The following is a 12,741-nucleotide window of genomic DNA, read 5'->3' as shown; positions in this document are numbered from 1 at the left end:
AGAAAATATCTAACTCCTTCTTGAATATATTTAATGAAACGTTCTCCCAAAAACAAACAAAAAACTATTGTCATCCAGACTCGAGTGGTCGTTGGCTTGTTCTCTCTACACAAATGCGGCCGGACCTGCTGTGATTTCCAGCAAAAAAATAGTTTTTTATTTGTTTTTTGTTTTTCATACAGACCCCAGCATCTGCAACATTTGACCCCCTGTGACCCCGCCTCATTGTTCTTTGATGTAATGTTTTCCTGACTGACCTGTTTGGACACCATTCACACCTTTGATTGCTGTGATTATCTCTCTGCCGAGGTGTGATAAAGGGCAGTTAGAAAGATTACTTGTAATCATCTGGCAGTATTCTCTGACTATATATGCTGTGCCTATATGCATTTCTTCACTTCACCTGACGAAGCAGCAGCGCTCCGAAAGCTTGTGATTTCAAATAAAGCTGTTGGACTATAACCTGGTGTTGTGTGACTTCTAACATATATAATACGAGCTCGGAACAGCGTTTCCTTAAATCTATTGCTCCCTGAACGAGACAATGGCTGACAAGAAGAAATCAGCTGCCAAGAAGGGCGTTATGAAAATCGTCAAAAAAGCACCTCCTAAGGGCGGGAAGAAGCGCAGAAAGTTGAGAAAGGAGAGTTACTCCATCTACATCTACAAAGTGATGGAGCAGGTTCACCCCGACACCGGCATCTCTTCCAAGGCCATGAGCATCATGAACTCGTTTGTGAACGATATTTTCGAGCGCATCGCGGGTGAGGCTTCCCGCCTGGCCCATTACAACAAGCGGCACACCATCAGCTCCCGGGAGATCCAGACCGCCGTGCGCCTCCTTCTGCCCGGGGAGCTGGCCAAGCACACCGTGTCGGAAGGGACAAACGCGGTGACCAAATACACCAGCTCCAAGTAAAACTCCACGCTGTCCTGAAAGAACAAACTCCAAACACAACGGCTCTTTTAAGAGCCACCCACAATATCTCTGAAAGAGCGACATAAACGCTTCTCCCATTACACTCAAGTTACTGTAATTATTTCATTAACAAGTGTGTTTGAGAACGTTTGAAGTTCCAGCTGTAGATTTAGTTTTGTATTCTCAGATAAGCAGTTTCATTGACCGGATCGACTTTAGCGTCGCTGTTTTATTTCCCGCCCAGCAAACTACAAACACGGTCCTTGGTTGCACTTTGCTCTCAGACCCGTTTGTTTTGGGGATGAGACTCGATTTCAGTCACCTCGTTCTCTGTCAAGACCTTTTCTTTTTTTTAAAGCCAGTTGGGAGTCAATCTGTTTATTCACTGGAGGTTTGCTGCAGTGTAATAACCCAGAATGGGGTTTCTTAGAGACCAGAATGGGGGCAGTTTGAACACTCTGTCCCTCTTCGCTTCTCACAGCAGGACTCCCAGTTCTGGTTTCACTCCCGCAGCAAAGCCTGTGCAAAGGATCGATCGATAATCTGTGACTCTCACTTTTACAGAGATTGAGCTGGAATGTGTCCCGTTACAGAATCAATGGGGATTGAATCCCGCCCGTGACAAGTTGAAATTGATTCCGAAATTAATCCTGACTGTAACAGCCTGGAATTTGCATGGGGGAGATGTCATACAAAAGAAATTTTTAAAATGTTCAGAAATCGTTGGATAATAGTGAATTTATTAACTTAATTCGCTGGTATACTGGTATAGGAAAATATTGGCGGGCTGTTTGAAATTATAAAATCGTTGGCGGTCTGCCTGTTGATGACAGTTATTCTCGCACTCTTTTCATTGGCGGGAAAAGCTGACTGTGATTGGTCACCGGAAAACACCAATGAAAGTCACCACAGCTAAAGCAATCACAAGTAGGCTGTCTTCATTCCTCCAGAAGGTATAAGAAGGGCAGATGTGGAAGGAGACTTTCATTCTTTCGCTGAACGAGTGAATTTTGGAAATGTCTCGAAGAGGAAAAACCGGCGGTAAAACTTGGGCCAAGGCCAAGTCCCGGTCATCCCGGGCCGGACTGCAGTTCCCTGTGGGCCGGGTTCACAGGCTCCTGCGAAAGGGCAACTATGCTGAGCATGTGGGTGCCGGAGCTCCGGTCTACATGGCTGCTGTGCTCGAGTATCTGACTACTGAAATCCTGGAGCTGGCCGGCAACGCGGCCCGCGACAACAAGAAGACCCGCATCACCCCAGACACCTGCAGCTGGCCATCCGCAACGACGAGGAGCTCAACAAGCTGCTGGGAAAGGTGACCATCGCTCAGGCGGGGTGCTGCCTAATATCCAGGCGGTGCTGCTGCCCAAGAAAACCAGCACTGCCAGCCCCAAGAGCAAGTAAAGCGGACAAGGTTCATCAATCTAATAACCCAAAGGCTCTTTTCACAGCCACCCACTGTACCTGTGAAAGGGCTGTTTACTGTTCAGTTCTATGGATCACAATTATCCCAAATCTAATTTAACATGTTAAATCTTAAATTTTCATTTGCCACAGTTTTGTCCAGTAAGTTATCGATCCATCACTCACCTGACAATCAAACACTGCCATACCATCACAGAGTGACAGATACAATAGCTATCCTGTGTTGACGAATATTCCTCACTCACATGCAGTACCTGTGACTGAGTGCTAGTGCTTTTCCTATACTCACCTGTCAATCCCACACTGACACAGTACCAGAGAGTGACAGGAAAAGTATCTAGTGTAGCCTCACCAGACATTTAAAAATGTCACATTGTACTAGACAGTGTCAGCTACAGTATCTCATTTTCCACCAGCCAATCAGACACTGACAATACAGAGGGTGACAAATGCACTTTTGTCAATCCCAGAATGACACATTGTACCAGAGTGACAGAGACAGTGCCTTTCGTATACTCCCTGTCCGTCCAAGACTGACCCACTGTACCAGACAGTGACAGATACACTATCCCATATTCAGCAGTGAATCTCACATTGGCACCTAGTACCAGAGTGACAGAGACAGTATCTATCCCACAATCAGTGATCAACCACACTGTTCACACTAGAATCGGGTGAGCGCATCCATCTGCTTTTAATGATTGTTTGGAGTTTTCAGCTTGACCAATAAATACTTGGCAATGGTTTTAAGTTGAACATTAGCACGGTGCTGACATATTTTCTCTCCGAAATAAAATGATTTCTGATGAATAATTGTCTTTTGTTGCAGCACTCACTTTCAGCCAGGAGATGGCACCAACCTCTAATAGTTTGGAGTGTGCGGATTGTGTCCACACATCCAGACCGCTGTGTGTATGGTGCTGCCCGGGGAGCAGGCCAAGCACGGGGTGGCAAAGTACGCCATCTCCAAGTAAAACTCCACAATTTACTGACAAAAGAGCCGTTGTGTTTTCTGGGTATTTAAAGAGCCACCCACAACCTATGTCTGTCTTTGTCGAATTCAATAATCTATATATATAAAGGAATCGATCTGTCTGTCTATCTCTCTGTCCTTCTGTCTGTCTGTCCTTCTGTCTGTCTGTCCTCACGTGTGCGTCTGTCCGGCTATGCGCTCGAAAGTTATAGAGCGTACCTACGCGCGCGTGACCTCCAAAGAAAGCTTACGCTTCCAGGACAGTCGTAAGCATACTTACTTTTCGGTCGGACGAAAATTGTTCGCGCCTTATGCAAGAAACCTTCAAAATTAAACTCATTATCTGCTACTTAGCATTGATTGACTGACGTCAAGGTTCCACCAATCCTGTGCCGTCACGATTGACCAATCCTACCGTACAGTCCCCTGATAGTTGGCCAATCGATATGTGTGTGTGGGCGGGACTAATCGTTTTCATCTCAGGGATCTGGCAGCCATTGTTTCACTGCCATTACTTCAGCTTCCAGCTCAAACTACTCTGCTCATCCAGCTTTGAAAAAGTTAGTATCTCTTTTATAAATAACATAAGATTTACCAAAAACGTTTTATACGTACTTTCACTTTCATCTTTCAAGTTATTAAAAGGTAGATTTGTTGCCCGGCAGCAGATTGAGAGAGGGACACAGACAGGGCCCAAAAGTCTGGGACTCGATTTAAAATGTTGCCCGGCAGCAGATTCACAGAGGGACACAGAGAGGCCCCAAAGCCTGGCACTCGATTTAAAAAGTTGCCCGGCAGCAGATTGAGAGAGGGACACAGACAGGGCCCAAAAGCCTGGGACTCGATTTAAAACCTTGCCCGGCAGCAGATTCACAGAGAGTCACAGAGAGACACAGAGAGGCCCCAAAGCCTGGGACTCGATTTAAACTGCCCGGCCCAAAACAGCCCTGGCAAAGCCGGGCTTCCCCAGCTAGTTATAAATAAAAGTCTGTCTTTCAATTTGGCGGAATGTTTAAAACTTAATATAACGTTGATCAATTGAGGCCAACAGTTAATTCTGTTAAGGAAATTGATTCCAATCAAGCGACCAATCCGAAGTAGCCTCAGGTTATAGCGGGCTCCAACAGTTAGAACTGGAGACATTACAGTCCATCCAATGACTTTACTTAAACCCTCGAATTCCATAATCCCCGACAATATCTGTGCAGGAAGCAAGCTGTGGAAGGATAATAATCTCACAAGTTGGCCTCTTGTCACAGCAGCTCCGATTAACCTATTGTGATGCTGAAAGCTCCGGTTCCCCATTGCATCATCTGTTTGATAGATAAAAGTCGAATGCAAACATAGAAACATAGAAAAATAGGAGCAGGAGTAGGCCATTCGGCCCTTCGAGCCTGCTCCACCATTCAAGATGATCGTGACTGTCCCTCTATCGCAATAACATATTCCCGTTCTCTCCCCATACCCCTTGATGTGTTTAGAAATCTATCAATCTCCTTCTTTAATATATTCAGTGAATTGGCCTCCACAGCCTTCTGTGGTAGTGAATTCCGCAGGTTCACCACCCTCTGAGTGAAGAAATTTCTCCTCATTGCAGTCCTAAATGTCCTACACCGTATCCTGAGACAATGACCCATCATTCTAGACCCCCCCAGCCATGGGAAACACCCTCTCTTCATTCAGTCTGTCGAGCCCGGTTATAAAATTATAAGTTTCAATGAGATTCCCCCTCATTCTTCTAAACTCGAGTGAATACAGGCCTAGTCGACCCAATCTCTCCTCATTCGACAGTCCTGCCATCCCAGGAATCACTCTGGTGAACATTCGCTGCACTCCCTCCATGGCAAGTATATCCTTTCTTAGGTAATATTGTTTGGTGATGCCTTGGATGTTGTCGCGAAGCACTTTACGGTGGTGCTCGGCTCCGCCCTTTTCCCAGTCTGTTTCCTTATTTTGCTCTTCCAGACCAGACAATTCTTATTCAGGCATATAAAATGAATGATAAAGTCTCGCCGTCCTGGTGAATTTATGAAGCCAGCCCGGATCTGATTGAGAAAGGCAGAGTGTGAGAGAGGCTGGGAGGAGACAGAATCAGAGTGACAGACAGAGCAGAGACCGCGTCATCTGAGCTTCAGCTCCGCCTCCAGCTTTCACGCTTCAGCTCCTCCCCCTTTCCCCACACAGTGGTTCAGCCGACAGGAAGGGCCCCTGCGAGCCCCCCTCCCCCAGCTCTGCCAGCGGGGGCCGTTTCCTCTGTGCTTAGCTGATGATCGTTGAACACATGAGGGAGCGGAGATATCACGGGCCCGAGTAAGCAGCACATCGCACTGGGACTGTGTCCACAGATGGGCATTGAGTCGGGGGTAAGTTCAGCGGCAGTCGGGGACTGTTTGAAAGAGGCTTAGAGGAGCAGGAACTAGTTCCAGAACATGTAGTGAGTGGGGGGAAGGGAGAGGCCAATCTGCGGCTGTGTTTGTACTGAGTTATGTAACATAGAGAAAAGTCACCTCGCTCTTACAAATCATTGCTGCTTTCTTCACCCAAATCAGAAGTGAATGTTCCTGAATCGGTTCCTGTCTCACCGTGTTTGTTGTTCTAGGACAGCAAACAGTGGAAAAACAGCCTGACTGTCAGGATGTGGGAAGTTTCACAAAGAGCTTCCATTGCAGGCAGCAGGAGAGAAGTGTGAAAGGAGACATTTCAAAACATTGTTATTTTGTTCCGGTGCGTTGACTTCTCCAGAACCGTGTTGCTGGTGATCGAGAGTTACATTGTCGCTCCGCCAGATATATCAGGACACGGGCTCTGTGGCAGTCTGTTAACTACACAGGCCCAGAACTCGCTTTCAATAGACTGAAAACAATTGTTTGTACAGACCAGGTGCCTGTGGTTATATTCCAAGAAGCGTTCCTGAAATTTATATTTCGTCCCTTGGGAATGGGAGATATAAACCTGGACTGTGCCAATCGGATGGTCCCATTCATGCTCCAGTGCTGGGTTTGGGTTGTGTCTGGATGCTGATAACTTAATATAGAACCGTCCTACACAACTGGTGTGGAGAATCTGAGTGCCGCTGTACTGCAGTGAGGACAGACAATGACACTGTTTGTATCGCGGTTGCCCCTCTACAGATATTTTTATTTATTATAAACATACATGTTAATTATAACTTTATTTTTATATTCTACCAGCACCTGTCCATATATTACAACAAATATTGTTCTCTTATTAATCTCGTATCAAAATACTTCAATGAGCCAGAATAAACATAATCTTTCCTCCACCCGGAACACAAGGAACAGTGCAGGCAGCTCCTTTTCACACACAGTAAGTACATTATCACTCACAGAGCGCAGAGACACAGAACTGTCCTCAATCCTATTATCACAGGCAGCAGAAGCAGTCAGTCCCACAGTAATCCTAATTCCTAGAGTTTCATTATAAATCCCACAGTCACTTGCAGCAGTGGAATAGATGTTGTTTCAATGTCCAAACATATCGCACTGACAGGCAGATCCATTTTCTCTCCCTTACACACACGAACAGAGAGACACTGATATGGATTCAATGCCCGCTGCTGGCTGGATAGAATCATAGAGAGTTACAGCACGGAAGGAGGCCATTTCGGCCCATCGTGTCTGCACCGGCCAACAGAGTAAAACATACACTCACATAACAGTGACCGGCAGATATGACTAAAATCCACATTTCTGTACAAGAAACTGGCAGGTTCTTATTAAAATCCACATTCACATACTGGAAACTAACAGTTAGAGAGTAACACTCACTCACAAATACCAGAAACTGGCAGATACTGAATAAAACACACATTCCTATATTGGAAACTGACAGTTAGAGAGTAACACTCACTCACAAATACCAGAAACTGGCAGGTTCTTATTAAAATCCACAATCTCATACTGGAAACTGACAGTTAGAGAGTAACACTCACTCACAAATACCAGAAACTGGCAGATACTGAATTATACACACATTCCCGTACTAGAAAATGACAGATACAGTGTAAAACCCACACTCACATAACAGTGACCGGCAGATATGACTAAAATCCACATTTCTGTACAAGAAACTGGCAGGTTCTTATTAAAATCCACAATCACATACTGGAAACTGACAGTTAGAGAGTAACACTCACTCACAAATACCAGAAACTGGCAGACACTGATTATAACACACATTCCCATATTGGAAACTGACAGTTAGAGAGTAACACTCACTCACAAATACCAGAAACTAGCAGATACTGAATAAAACACACATTCCCATATTGGAAACTGACAGTTAGAGAGTAACACTCACTCACAAATACCAGAAACTAGCAGATACTGAATTATACACACATTCCCGTACTAGAAATTGACAGATACAGTGTCAAACCCACGCTCATATAAAAAATACAGGCAGGTGTAAACATTTACAAGCTCTTCCATAGGAGAAACTGATAGATACAGAATTAAACCCACATTCACGTACTTGAAACTGACAGGTACAGAAAAAAAAAACTCACAAATCAGAAACTGTCAGATACAGAGTCAAACCCGCACTCCCATCCCAGAGAGTGGCAACTGTAGAGTAAAATCAACTCTCACATAAAAGACACTGACATATACAGTGTCAAACAAACACTCACACATACCAGAAACTGAGAGGTACTGATTAAAACCCACAATCACAGAACATAAATTGACAGATGCAGTGCAAAACCAAGGCTAACACACCAGAAACTGATAGGTAAAGTATAAAGTCCCCCTCAAATACGAGGAAATGAAAGTTGTACTACTCACATCTCAGAGCATGAACGATACAGAGGAAAACCACACTAACATACAAGAGAATGACAGGTACAGAGTGAAATCCATACTCACATACCAGAAACTCACAGGTATAGGTGAAAATCCACACTCCCATACCAGAAACTGACAGGTACAGAGTGAAATCCATATTCACATACCAGAAACTCACAGGTATAGGGTAAAATCCACACTCACATAACAGAAACTGACAGGTACAGCGTGAAATCCATACTCACATACCAGAAACTCACAGGTATAGGGTAAAATCCACACTCACATACCAGAAACTGACAGGTACAGAGTGAAATCCATATTCACATACCAGAAACTCACAGGTATAGGTTAAAATCCACACTCACATAACAGAAACTGACAGGTACAGAGTGAAATCCATACTCACATACCAGAAACTCACAGGTATAGGGTAAAATCCACACTCACATACCAGAAACTGACAGGTACAGAGTGAAATCCATACTCACATACCAGAAACTCACAGGTATAGGGTAAAATCCACACTCACATAACAGAAACTGACAGGTACAGAGTGAAATCCATACTCACATACCAGAAACTCACAGGTATAGGTTAAAATCCACACTCACATAACAGAAACTGACAGGTACAGAGTGAAATCCATACTCACATACCAGAAACTCACAGGTATAGGTTAAAATCCACACTCACATAACAGAAACTGACAGGTACAGAGTGAAATCCATACTCACATACCAGAAACTCACAGGTATAGGGTAAAATCCACACTCACATACCAGAAACTGACAGGTACAGAGTGAAATCCATACTCACATACCAGAAACTCACAGGTATAGGGTAAAATCCACACTCACATAACAGAAACTGACAGGTACAGAGTGAAATCCATACTCACATACCAGAAACTCACAGGTATAGGGTAAAATCCACACTCACATACCAGAAACTGACAGGTACAGAGTGAAATCCATACTCACATACCAGAAACTCACAGGTATAGGGTAAAATCCACACTCACATAACAGAAACTGACAGGTACAGAGTGAAATCCATACTCACATACCAGAAACTCACAGGTATAGGGTAAAATCCACACTCACATACCAGAAACTGACAGGTACAGAGTGAAATCCACACTCACATACCAGAAACTCACAGGTATAGGGTAAAATCCACACTCCCATACCAGAGACTGACAGGTACAGAGTGAAATCCATACTCACATACCAGAAACTCACAGGTATAGGGTAAAATCCACACTCCCATACCAGAGACTGACAGGTACAGAGTGAAATCCATACTCACATACCAGAAACTCACAGGTATAGGGTAAAATCCACACTCCCATACCAGAGACTGACAGGTACAGAGTGAAATCCATACTCACATACCAGAAACTCGCAGGTATAGGGTAAAATCCACACTCACATACCAGAGACTGACAGGTACAGAGTGAAATCCACACTCCCATACCAGAAACTCACAGGTATAGGGTAAAATCCACACTCCCATACCAGAGACTGACAGGTACAGAGTGAAATCCATACTCACATACCAGAAACTCGCAGGTATAGGGTAAAATCCACACTCACATAACAGAAACTGACAGGTACAGAGTGAAATCCATACTCACATACCAGAAACTCGCAGTTATAGGGTGAAATCCACACTCACATACCAGAGACTGACAGGTACAGAGTGAAATCCATACTCACATACCAGAAACTCACAGGTATAGGGTAAAATCCACACTCCCATAACAGAAACTGACAGGTACAGAGAGAAATCCATACTCACATACCAGAAACTGACAGGTATAGGGTAAAATCCACACTCCCATAACAGAAACTGACAGGTACAGAGTGAAATCCATACTCACATAACAGAAACTCACAGGTATAGGGTAAAATCCACACTCACATACCAGAAATTGACAGGTACAGAGTGAAATCCATACTCACATACCAGAAACTCACAGGTATAGGGTAAAATCCACACTCACATACCAGAAACTCACAGGTACAGAGTGAAATCCACACTCACATACCAGAAACTCACAGGTATAGGGTAAAATCCACACTCCCATAACAGAAACTGACAGGTACAGAGTGAAATCCACACTCACATACCAGAAACTCACAGGTATAGGGTAAAATCCACACTCACATAACAGAAACTGACAGGTACAGAGTGAAATCCATTCTCACATACCAGAAACTCACAGGTATAGGGTAAAATCCATACTCCCATAACAGAAACTGACAGGTACAGAGTGAAATCCACACTCACATACCAGAAACTCACAGGTATAGGGTAAAATCCACACTCCCATACCAGAGACTGACAGGTACAGAGTGAAATCCATACTCACATACCAGAAACTCACAGGTACAGAGTGAAATCCACACTCACATACCAGAAACTCACAGGTATAGGGTAAAATCCACACTCCCATCCCAGAGACTGACAGGTACAGAGTGAAATCCATACTCACATACCAGAAACTCACAGGTATAGGGTAAAATCCACACTCCCATACCAGAGACTGACAGGTACAGAGTGCAATCCATACTCACATACCAGAAACTCACAGGTACAGAGTGAAATCCACACTCACATACCAGAAACTCACAGGTATAGGGTAAAATCCACACTCACATACCAGAGACTGACAGGTACAGAGTGAAATCCATACTCACATACCAGAAACTCACAGGTATAGGGTGAAATCCACACTCACATAACAGAAACTGACAGGTACAGAGTGAAATCCACACTCACATACCAGAAACTCACAGGTATAGGGTAAAATCCACACTCCCATACCAGAGACTGACAGGTACAGAGTGAAATCCATACTCACATACCAGAAACTCACAGGTATAGGGTAAAATCCACACTCACATACCAGAAACTGACAGGTACAGAGTGAAATCCATACTCACATACCAGAGACTGACAGGTACAGAGTAAAATCCACACTCACATACCAGAAACTCACAGGTACAGAGTGAAATCCACACTCACATACCAGAAACTCACAGGTATAGGGTAAAATCCACACTCCCATACCAGAAACTGACAGGTACAGAGTGAAATCCATACTCACATACCAGAAACTCACAGGTATAGGGTAAAATCCACACTCACATACCAGAGACTGACAGGTACAGAGTGAAATCCATACTCACATACCAGAAACTCACAGGTATAGGGTAAAATCCACACTCACATACCAGAGACTGACAGGTACAGAGTGAAATCCATACTCACATACCAGAAACTCACAGGTATAGGGTAAAATCCACACTCACATACCAGAAACTCACAGGTATAGGGTAAAATCCACACTCACATACCAGAAACTGAAAGAATTTAATACAGAGAAGTGGGAGGTGAGGCATTTTGGGAGCAGGAATAGAGAGAGGCAATATACACTTAATGAGACAGTTTTAAAGAGTGTGCAGGGTCAGAGGGACCTGGGAGTTAATGTGCATTGGCCCCTCTGAAGGTGGGGGGACATTTTGAGAGAGTGGTTAGCAATGCATATGGGACCTTGGGCTTCATATATAGAGGTATTGAGTACAATAGTAGAGAAGTTATGCTGAACCTTTATAAAACACTGGTTAGTCCACAACTGGAGGGCTGCATCCAGTTCTGGTCACCGCACTTTAGGAAGATTGTGAAGGGCCTTGAGAGGGTGCAGAGGAGATTTACCAGAATGGTTCTGGGGATCACGGATCTTAGCTACAAGGACAGGTTGGAGAAGCTGGATTTGTTTTCATTAGAGCAAAGGTGGATGTGATGTGATTTGATAGAGGTGTACAAGATTATGATGAATTATGACAGGCTGGACGGGGAAAGGCTGTTCCCACTAGTTGATGATACAAGGACTAGGGGAGACAGATTTAAGATTTAATGTTTTGGAGAAGAGATACAGGGGGGATGTGACCAAAAACTTTTTTACACAGTGATTGGTGATGACCTGGAACTCGCAGCTGACAGAAGTGGTGAAAGCGGAGACACGCAATGTTTTCAAGGGGAGACTGGATAGGCATTTCTTAATTGGACAATTTACAAATCCTGCGGGAATAATCCACTTGGGGATCTCACAAGGTGCAGGGCGTTTCTCACACAGCGAAATATTTTAATTCTACACGAAAGAGATGCAAACACTGCGCTTGCACTCTAAACAGAAGTCTGCTCCTCCCCCTCTCTCCGCACAGTGTTTAAAGCGACAGGAAGCCCCATGCGGGCTCCCCTCCCCCAGCTCTGCCAGCTGGGACCGTTTCCTCTGTGCTCGGCTGATGATCGTTGAACACACCAGGGAATAAGGGAGCAAACAACAGCACATCACATTGGGTCTGTGTCCGCAGAATGGTTTTGGTTCAGGATAAATTCAGCAGCAGTCGGGAGACTGATTGAAAGAGGCAGAGTGGAACAGGAAGTAGTTCCGGAACATGGAGTGAGTGGGGGAAGGGAGAGGCCATTCTCGAGTTCTGAGACATTCTGTTAACTACTCAGTCCCTCAATTCGTTTTCAATAGATTAAAAACAATTTTTGTACAGCCCAGGTACCTGTGGTTATATTCCAGTAAGCCATCCTTGAAATTT

At 44.3% G+C, this 12,741-nt stretch overlaps 1 protein-coding gene across 1 annotated transcript; it reads left to right on the top strand.

Moving 5' to 3' along the window:
• Positions 1-534: 534 nt before the first annotated feature.
• On the top strand, positions 535-937 carry LOC147088162 (histone H2B 1/2-like). The gene has a single exon (XM_085977932.1). The coding sequence runs from the start codon at positions 545-547 to the stop codon at positions 917-919; it is 375 nt and encodes a 124-aa protein (XP_085834058.1). The 5' UTR covers positions 535-544; the 3' UTR covers positions 920-937.
• The last annotated feature ends 11,804 nt before the right edge of the window (positions 938-12,741 follow it).

The sequence above is a fragment of the Somniosus microcephalus genome, unplaced genomic scaffold (genome assembly GCF_052327205.1).
Source record: "Somniosus microcephalus isolate GS21.2 unplaced genomic scaffold, FLI_Smic_1.0 unresolved_chr5, whole genome shotgun sequence".
NCBI lineage: Eukaryota > Metazoa > Chordata > Chondrichthyes > Squaliformes > Somniosidae > Somniosus > Somniosus microcephalus.
This window is presented reverse-complemented; position numbering and strand designations above follow the sequence as displayed.